Source organism: Cucurbita maxima, unplaced genomic scaffold (genome assembly GCF_002738345.1).
Source record: "Cucurbita maxima cultivar Rimu unplaced genomic scaffold, Cmax_1.0 Cma_Scf00006, whole genome shotgun sequence".
Classification (NCBI taxonomy): domain Eukaryota; kingdom Viridiplantae; phylum Streptophyta; class Magnoliopsida; order Cucurbitales; family Cucurbitaceae; genus Cucurbita; species Cucurbita maxima.
Genome location: NW_019272022.1, coordinates 6,472,874 through 6,483,040, shown reverse-complemented (window position 1 = coordinate 6,483,040; position 10,167 = coordinate 6,472,874). Strand labels below are relative to the sequence as shown.

The 10,167-nt window shown below is 38.5% G+C and overlaps 3 protein-coding genes across 3 annotated transcripts; 2 read left to right on the top strand and 1 right to left on the bottom strand.

Moving 5' to 3' along the window:
* Window positions 1-394: 394 nt before the first annotated feature.
* LOC111481179 (gibberellin-regulated protein 1-like) lies at window positions 395-1,265 on the top strand. Its single transcript, XM_023126537.1, has 3 exons — window positions 395-539; window positions 626-677; window positions 847-1,265. The coding sequence occupies exons 1-3, from the start codon at window positions 453-455 to the stop codon at window positions 1,026-1,028; spliced, it is 321 nt and encodes a 106-aa protein (XP_022982305.1). The 5' UTR covers window positions 395-452; the 3' UTR covers window positions 1,029-1,265.
* Window positions 1,266-4,060: 2,795 nt separating this feature from the next.
* LOC111481264 (WEB family protein At1g75720-like) lies at window positions 4,061-5,340 on the top strand. The gene is made up of 2 exons (XM_023126667.1): window positions 4,061-4,410; window positions 4,739-5,340. The coding sequence occupies exons 1-2, from the start codon at window positions 4,270-4,272 to the stop codon at window positions 5,168-5,170; spliced, it is 573 nt and encodes a 190-aa protein (XP_022982435.1). The 5' UTR covers window positions 4,061-4,269; the 3' UTR covers window positions 5,171-5,340.
* Window positions 5,341-6,921: 1,581 nt separating this feature from the next.
* Window positions 6,922-9,090, bottom strand: LOC111481067. Its single transcript, XM_023126377.1, has 4 exons — window positions 8,780-9,090; window positions 8,242-8,579; window positions 8,023-8,123; window positions 6,922-7,723 (listed from the first exon to the last, which is right to left on the bottom strand). The coding sequence occupies exons 1-4, from the start codon at window positions 8,948-8,950 to the stop codon at window positions 7,071-7,073; spliced, it is 1,263 nt and encodes a 420-aa protein (XP_022982145.1). The 5' UTR covers window positions 8,951-9,090; the 3' UTR covers window positions 6,922-7,070.
* Between the last annotated feature and the right edge of the window lie 1,077 nt (window positions 9,091-10,167).

Genomic DNA, 10,167 nt, shown 5'->3' with positions numbered 1-10,167 from the left:
TAAAATTGGGCATAAAATTAATTAAAGGTTTAGAACGTTAAAGACAATAATAGCATCATGGAATCTATGAACCTAAGTTTTGATAGACAAAACATGAACTTAAGTTCCGATAGACTAAACTTGTGATTTAACCTAATTTACGTGGACAAATAATGGAAATAGGGTGTTATTTTGAAGTGGAAATGTATGCGTGGAGAAGATCACACCCTGCATTTGAAAGAAAGAGACGAAAACGAACAGATTCATTTATTTTAATGCTTTTTATAATTCAGTTTCCTCCACCACAAGAATGGATATTCCATTCCGCGTGAAAATTTTCGAGAAATTTCTGTACTTAGCCACTCACCTAACGCTACTCTCCACCACCTTGTTTTCATCTATAAATACGAACCATTTCCTTTCTCATTCATATCACGTACCAAACATTTTAACAATCCTCTGCTTCGTCTCCCATGGCCATCTCTGGTCTTTCCAAAGCTTTGGTCACCTGTGTTCTCATGTCCCTTCTCGTCGTTCATTTGGTTGGAGCTGATGAAAAGGTATAGCTTTGAACCAACTTCCGCCCTCCTAATTTATCACAAACCTCAAATGTTCTTACGCCCAATATATATGGGTTACGTTGCAGGTGAACTCAATTCATGGCGTTGCGGCTCACCCTGCTAATATGCAAAGCATTGGTAAAATATATATATATATATATTATAATCCACTTTATATTCCGTATATCAGTCCATTAATATATTTTATATTTTATATACGTAAAAAAAATAATGAAATATTGAGTGTATTAGTTATGATATACCAAATTTAATAGGTCAAAATTTAACATTTATTGCGTGTGATCAGATTGTGGGGGAGCTTGTGCGTCGAGGTGCAAATTATCTTCAAGGCCACACCTTTGCAAGAGGGCATGCGGCACGTGCTGTGCGCGTTGCAACTGCGTGCCGCCGGGCACTTCCGGCGGCTACGAAACCTGCCCTTGCTACGCCAGCATGACCACTCACGGCGGCCGGAGAAAGTGTCCCTAAATAAAGAATTATTCAAAGTTCTCTGCATATATTATTTGTGCATGCAAAGTGTCTGCTACTTAAATCGAATCATGGTTATGTTGGAGTTTGATTAATGATTAAAAGTTTCAAGCGTGTTTGAATTATGAAATTAATGTAAAATAAATGGAATCTGAGAAAACCGGATTCTTGTGTCTCTGTCTCTTCTGTCTGTTTGGCCTACTATATGAATATAAGAGGTATGAATTATTTTGTACGTTTCTTGGACTTAGAAGAAAAGTGGGTCTGTTTTCAATTCTGTGTTAAAGCTAAAATTAATGGATCAACTGCTTTCTGAGGCGACCATGTTAAGTTTGGCATTAGCTTTGACAAACAATGCAGCTATCTTCATTATTCTTTAAAGTTGGACACATAATTTTACAATCTTACAGATTTTGGTTCTTCACTTAACCTTGAAAGAAAGGAATGGTTGAAATGGACTTGTGGTCTGGAATTTTATATCGAGAGAGAAACGAATCATTCCTTATAAGTGTGTGGAAATTGCTCCCTAGCAAACGCGTTTTAAAATGGTGTGACTGATGACGATACATAACGAGCCAAAACGAACAATATCGGCTAGCGGTGGAGTTGAGTTGTTACAAATGGTATCAAAGTTAGACACTGGGCGACGCTGGACCCTCAAGTGGGTGGATTATGAGATCCCATATCGGTTAGAGAGAAGAACGAAACATTCCTTATAAGGGTGCATAAACCTCTACCTAACAAACGCGTTTTAAAATCGTGTGACTGACGGCGATACGTAACGGGTTAAAACGGACAATATAAACTAGTAATGGGTTTAGGCTGTTACAAATGGTATCAAAGTCAGACACCGAGCAGTGTGTCAACGAGGATGCTGGACCCTCAAGGGGGTGGATTGATAGACCCCACAACGATTAGAGAGGAGAACGAAATATTTTTTTATAAGAGTGTGGAAACCTCTCTATTATAACAAACGTGTTTTAAAATCGGGAGACTGACGACGATACGTAACAAGTCAAAATGGACAATATTTAAAATAGAAATATCTCGAATCAGGCAGATTTTTGAATGTATATGCAACAGCGATCAAACAAGTAATTTTCAATCAAAGTAAGTTCACTTTCTGATTTATGTACCCAATGAATATGCTTTGAGATGTTAGTGGGTGAATTGTGATAGGGAAACTGACAGATTATGCAATGAACCAACCACGTATTGGTGCTACAATTATCTTTTGTACAAAGCGAAACTTCTACAAGGAAAGCAACAAACACTATTAAAGATTGAAAATATGTGTTGAATCTAAAGAACAAAGAGTTGATTACGAAATGTTGGAGTAGGGCCTCTCAAACAATCCTCTAATAATTGAGAGTAAAGAAGGGTTTAGATAACTGGACCTTCACTTGCATTCTCCATCGAGACGAGCTTAAAGTGGGCTCTCATGTACTCTTGTCAACACTTCTGAATGTGCAATGTTTTGAACCACACATGAGATGGTGACAAAACATATCTATCCTCAAATTGCTCAAAGCTGCGTTATGAGAACAGAGGCAATGTCTTCATATCAACCAATTATAATCTAAGCTAAGAGCCCATCTACCACATATCTACCCATGCAACAGTATAGATATCCATCTCAACCTGAAAGATTTACCTAACTTTCCCGGCTACTTTACTTTATTCCCTTCCTAAAATTTTCCCCCTATAAACAGACACCTCTTGCATATGAAACATGGAGATATCAGTCGAGGCAGCAGCTGTAATAACTCAATAGGTAGTTGAATCTTGTGTATGTTGTGGAGAGAAACACACTTTTGACCAATGTCCAAGTAATCCAGTGTCAAATCTCATATCGGTTGGAAAAGGAAACGAAACATTGCTTGTAAGAGTGTGGAAACCTCTCCCTAGAAGATGCATTTTAAAACCACGAGACTCACGGTGATACGTAACATGCCAAAACGAACAATATCTGCTAGTGGTGGGCTTGAAATGTTACAAATAATATTAGAGCTAGAGACCAGGCGGTGTGCCAACGAGGATGTTGGCTTCCATGGGAGTGGATTGTGAGATCCCACATTGGTGGGAGAGGGAAACGAAACATTCCTTATAAAGGTGTGAAAATCTCTCTCTAGTTGATGTGTTTTAAAACCGTGAGCTTGATGGCGATATGTAACGAGTCAAAACAGACAATCTCTATTAGCAGTGGGCTCTTGAGCGGTTACAAATGGCATTAGAGCTGTTACAAATGTTAGTGACCGAAATACGAGTCTCCTAGAGATAGCGAGGAAGCTTGTGATCCGTGGTGCCAATTATCGTCGAGGTAGCAAATCTGCAAGAGGGAATGCAGAACCTGCTGAGCTCACTGTTTGTAACGGCCCAGACTCACCGCTAGCAGATGTTGTCCTTTTAGACTTTCCCTTTTCCTCTCAAAGTTTTTAAAACGCGTCTGCTAGGGAAAGGTTTTCACACCCTTATAAAAGGTGTTTCGTTCTCTTCTCCAACTGAGGTGGGATCTCACATGGTCAATGCGTTCTAGTTCCAGTGGGCACAGTAGAAAACTACTATGTTTGTCCCTGCTATGCTAATATGAGCACACATGGTGGCAGGCACAAGTGTCCCTAGACAGTGTTGTTGGTTCTATGATGATGATGTTACGCTTCACATGATATAGATACCCAAATATAGGCTTCACAACAAGACCACCCCAACAAATCTACATTGGGGAAACAGATTCAACAACACAATAAATAGGAATAGATGAGAAGGTTTTAAGGAGAGTGGTAAGGAAATGTTGATTAAAGTGAGTACATAGCAGTAGCTTACTAAGTTCAAAAGGGGAAGGAATAGGCCCCCACCACCTCTGACTTCAATTACAAGCAATTTTGGTATACATATAAAGTATAGTTTGGATATTATGTATAACTGTTCAACTGTCACTCTCTTTTACCTCAAAATTTAACACAATTCCACAAACTTGGAAGCCAAGAAACGAAGCTTTGGTAGTACTTGCTACTGCCTAAATAATAATGATAATAATAATAATAATATAAACTCCCATATTTCTTCTTCTCTGTTTTTCTTCCTCCATTACCCAATTCTTCAATCCTCTTTCTCTTCGGAAGTGGGAACAAAATTAAAGGCTGTTTCTTTGTTTTGTTTTGTTTTGTTTCAAATTTGTAGATCAGAAACCCCTTTAGTTAATTGGGTGGTTTTTTGTTTGTTTGTCTGTTTCCATTTGAACATGGAAAATGGCGGCGTGAGAGTGAAAAGGGCAGAGATCGATACACGAAAGCCATTTGGTTCTGTCAAAGAAGCTGTTACTTTGTTCGGTGACAAAGTTTTGGGCGGAGAACTGATCTATACCACCAAAAACCTTAAACAGGTCTTCTCTTCTTACCCTTTATTTTCTACTGCTCCAATTACTTCTTAGTTTTTGCAGTAATAAACTGATGTGAAAAATTTACATCTCTCTTGATTTTCAAAGTTTTTATCTTTTCTTATCTTGAATTGTCCGAAAATTCCTTACTTACCCAATAATTTGGTGATAGAATATTGAAATTTGGTACTGGGATGATGTGACAAAATGATTTTTTTTTTTTTTTTATATGGTTTGCTTTGAATTGAAGGAAGATATATATCCTAAATGAAGGTAAATTTTTGGGTTAGAAAGTAGTGAATTTGATTATAAAGGTTGGGTTTTTAATGCAAAGATGAATGGGGGAGAGCATAGAGAAATGATGAAGGGGCAGTTGAAGCTAGGGAGTGTTGCAGCTGAACTAGAAGAAACAAAGCAAAGCCTGGAGAAGGCCAAAGAAGAAAGCATGGCAATGGCTCATTGCCTCTCATCCCTCCAAGAAGAGCTTGAGGACACTAAAAAACAGCTTCAACTTTTAAAGCAACGACAATTTGAAGAAGTCCAAGATGTAGAAGTTGTAGGGGCCGATTCAATGGAATTTCAAAACAAACGCTATGTCACTTTTGCCAACCCGCCGGCCGCCGTTGCCCGGGTTGACATTCCGCCGACCGCCGGCGTCGAGAAGTTTGAGAGGCTCTCGTCTCTTAAAAGAGAGAAGAAGAATAAGATGAAGAACACATTAATCCCTCTCATTTCCGGCATGTTTTCCAAGAAAAAAGGAAATTAAACTCATCATGAAATTACAACAGTTAGATATGAGTCTCCTTATAAGAAAATAAGTGAAAAATTTTCAGACAGACAGGATTGTAACCGAACAGTTCGACGTTGAATTTCTTAACTTGGTCTTGTAATGAGAAATTCCATGCATATAAATTTACGCCTTGTTTTTTCTTCTTATTTTCGTTTCCTTCTAAAAATTACTTGTATAGTCTAAGTGGGTCGTGTTGACCAACCCAAAAATTATTTGGAGTTCGAGTTGGGCTTAGCCTCAAGTCTCAACTCGTTCTCGTTCTTTCTTTTTTTCTTAATGTAATCGGGTTGGCTTACCCCTCTGCATTTGGTAAACACTCCAAACCAAATCAGGTCCTAAAAACAACCCAAAATGTTATTTAACTTAATCCAATCCTCACAATTTGGGTTGGATTAGTTTCAGTTCTTAAATTGTCGGAGTTCAACCTACGCCCCTTCTTTTGCTCAATAAAAAAACAAAAAGACACATATTATTGTGGAACCAATTTTTTTTGTCAAACATTATAACAAACAAACAAATATCTCTTGGTATTTCAACATTGGAGAGAGATATTATTTTGCATCCTCAACCTATCATACAAAAGAATTTGATTTTTGAGTTTCAAAAACTCCATCTTGGGACGACTGGTTGAAAAACTCGATACAATCAGCAATAGCCTCATCATAGTGAGAATGGGAAGAGTAATAGGAACTGCATGATGTTTTGGGTGGATCAAATGACCTGTCGTAGCTTGATCTCCGTTTCGACGACGACGATGACGACACACGAGACGGAAATGAGAACACGAATCGCACGAGTATCTTACGGATGTGATGAAAGAGGTTCATGGAAGAGAAGTTTGGAGATTTGGAAGAAGCAGCAATTAGAGTAAGTTGAGAGGATTTGGACCTTTGCATATTGTGTAAATCCGGTGACCAAGAGGGGTTCCTGCTGGATGTGGTTTGGTGATTTATATAATACATAGATTTGTATAGATATTTAGAACAAGGGGTTTGTATGGGCCAAGCTTTGCAGAGCATAATCAGAGCAAGAAAAGATGCTGCCCCAACTCTCCATGTGCTCAAATCATTTCCCTTTAAAACAAATTCATCAAAACCAGCTTTAAAAGATAATTTTCTTTAATCTTCTCACTAATTATAGTATTTCTGAATGTACGATAAGAATATATATGGGTTCCATTCAATGAAGCATTCCAAATTGAGCAACAAATAAAAGCTTTTTAACCAAAATATTCCAAGAATGATAAATTTGTGACCCATTTCACAATTTTGATAAAACTAAGTGCTAGGGAGGGCAACTTTCGGGTGCAATGCTTTGATGTTCGAGACCTTTTGTGTGGAGCCCATATTCGCAATTTAAACCTATAAGAAAGGGATGGTTTCACAAGTAGACTTCAACCACAAATGTAGTACTACATTTCTTGAGTAGACACGGGTCTATTAATAATAGAAATGGTCAACTTAATTCTATTGAGTGAGAGTTGAGAGAGGAAGAAATCTTAGAGCTATTCACTTTCGTTATTGAATCAGTATGACTCTACACTAAAAAAATTAATATCTTTAATTGCAGTCTAACGAGCTAGAATTGAGTCAACCCAACCTTAAAATACCTAAGTTCTCAAACTAACCTTTAAATTTGACTTATTAAATCAAAATTAGAGTCAAACATGAAAGGATTGATTCCATATTAGTGAAGCAGCTAAAATTATATCATACTACATAAGCTTACTGTAACCCACATCTAATATCCACCAACAAAAATTATTTTAAATTTAAAGACTAAAAAAAAACGCTAACTAAACCATATAGATATCCTAAACTGTCTGACGTAATAAAACTAACAAAAAGAAAACGAACTAATTAAACGACGTCGTTAATTAGGTTTGGAGGGCTTCGTAGATCACAACGAAACAAGGAAGGATAGCCTTTGGATTGAAAATGATCAACTCCTCGAGATTCGAATACACCCCTGACTGTCGTGAAACGGAATCGTAAGAGGCCGCTGCCGCCGACAAATTCTCCTCCTCCACCGCTGCGGCCGACAAATCCTCCGCGATCCGCTTCACTCTTCCAGCGATGACACGACACACCAACATCGCCCGCCGCCGTCCATCGCCGCATTCGAACGAATCATGGGCCCTACCGCTACTGGCCGTGGTTCGTACGCCAGCGGGTTCACCGGGCTTGCACTGGAATCCATGACGGATAACGCTGCAGACACGGCAGCCGGGAATCGAGCCACACAGGCCGGTTGAGCCACGTGAGCCGAGGTCACACAACAACTCGCTACAATGGAACCGCAACAGCTCATTACCGTCAGCCGCACACCGCGGGTTTTTTCTAGTGCTTGCGAGCGCACGTGTCTTCACTGCATCGCGGCAGTCTTCAAACCGTTGGATGGTGCGTTGGGTATTGTGGACCTTTAATATCCGTTCGATCTTGCAAATTGGACGGTCTATTTTTAGCCAGCTTGATTTGAAAATGATCTCCACGATGTTTCGACCCGAATCGTCAGGACCCAACTCCGAAACTAAAAAGACAAATAAACAAACAAAATTAATGGATTTGATTTGACACACACATTTTCGTGTCGGTCGAGTCAACGGTCGTGCAGGTTTATACACCAAGTAAGACTCTTAACACAAAGAATCAAAACATGCCACGTCATCCGTGAAGAACCCAGCTGTAAATGGAATATTAAAGAGCATTTACACGTCGTCAGCAGTGGTGTATGAGTGAAGGCAAAACCCCATGGCCACGAAAGCGATTTTTTATACAATTTTCTATTTACCCTTTTAAAATAACCCACACAAAGAATTTGGAAAATACCAGCGTGGCGAACCGCTTGGTGAAGCTCTAAGCTTTCCATCTTGGAGAACATCTCTCCACATTGAGGACAGGGGCAAATAGAACTCCTCGGAATCGGGTACCTGAAATTCAACTCCAATTTTAACTCTCTTTTTTATTTTTTTATTTATAATTAAATAATAATGAGAAAGCGACAATATCCAACTAGTGTTGTGCTTGGGCGGAGCGGTTACAAAATACCTGCTAGGGTCAACGATGGCGTGGCATTCGTAACACCCAGAAAGCTTTCGTAATTGTAATACTCTAGAAGAGGAGGAGTATGAAGCAGAAGCACCGTTTTTGGTTCTGGTCGGAGCTGTCAAAGAACGAGACGATGAACCGTTTGTAGCTTTTGTAGTGAGTAACCTAGTTTCCTGTCCGAGGGAGCTGGTTTCCGGTGAGTTGTCGGGTCTGTGAACAATTTTGGCGTTGCCATGGACCACGTCTCTAAACCTACAAATGGAGCTGTAAGAAGAACCCAACTTCGAATTCGCCGCCGGCGGGCGTTTTTCCGGCTCGTGAACTCTCGTAGCCTCCACCTAATAAGAACGAAAATAAAAAGATTAAGTTTAGTACTCTATATACTTTTAATTAAACTTAAAATTAGTTTAATATTTTCAGACAATAAAACACATAAAATGAACACATTTCTAATTGAAGAAAAAAAGAAATAAAAGGCAAAAGAATATGAATCTGTAATTTATGAAATGTAGGGGTAAGCTTTGAAATTTAGACGCACCTGCTTGCAAGTGATGAGGTTCTTGATTTGGTCCCATGAAGATTGGGCAGAGGGCGGCGGCGGCGGTTGGGAGGGAGGTGGGTTTTGGTGCTTTTTTCTGCGTTCGGTGTTGATGGGTTTCGTTTTTCTGCTTTTCTCTGCGTTTATTGCTAAGGAAGTTGAGTGTGCCATGAAAATAATGAAAGTTTCCCTTTTTTCTCGGAGAGAGAGAGAGAGAGAGAGAGAGTTATAGAAGGTGTGAAATGAAATGGAGAGGGAGAGATCCAAGAATGTAATAAGGGAGTGTGGGGCTTCCTTCTTTTTTCTCTCTCTCTCTCTATATATATAAAGTCCATTGGTGAATGAACAAACATGAGTATGAGTTTAATATCATAGTGTCGGATCCACGGGGATGTAGAGGAGAACGAAATATTTTTATATAAGGGTGTGAAAAGAGTCATATACTAGACGGTGTGCAAGCGAAGACACTGACCCCAAGAGGTGAATTGTGATATCTTACATCATTTGGAGAGAAACAAAGCATTTCTTATAAAAGTGTGGAAACCGATATTTACTACACGCGTTTTAACGTATGGAAAAGTAGGATTCTTCCCGAGTTGGAAGAAACATATTCGAATTTGAATAATATAATAAGATGAAAAATATGGAAAGGGGTATGGGCTTATGAATTTGAGATACATTTGTTATAACTTGATTCACCGGATAAAAGCCTAATTTCTGAAGTGAATAAGGGTAAACAGACAACATATAAAAACAACTAGAAGACATGAAACGAAGTGCCCAATATTGCGCAGATGTTGTCCCCATGCTGTTTGGTTTTATTAAGATTCTTCATGTTCTGCTCTCATGTCATGATCTCAGCTTTTTTGTGTCATTAATCCAAATTAATATCCTAATTATATAAAGTTTAAAATACAATATTAATTTCCTGATTCTCATTAATTTTACAAATTGGTCTCATTATTATATGAGTCAGTGTCCACACAGACACCGATTAAATTTCAATCACCAAACCCATCATTAATTAAATAAATGTAGATGACAGATAAGCTGGCAAAGCAATAAAGGTTTGTGAAAGCCAGGTGGAGGGTAAGAGAAGCTTTATTTATTTATTTATTTTATTATTTATTAGATGAATGCTAATAAATTGAAATGCCCATGAATCTCAAATTTTGGAAATTGTTCCATTATGCCTAAGCATGTCACGTGTGTCTAATTTGAAATCATATATTTTAGCAAGGGCCTGGTGTTCAATCTTTTCTAACAAAAAAATATGTGTTAAATTCAAGTAATCCTTAAAATTGATATATTCAAAAAGGTATTTAAAGCCCAAATTCACCCTGAAACAGGGGGCCTTCTAGCAGGATGTCCAAAAATATTTGGGCCTA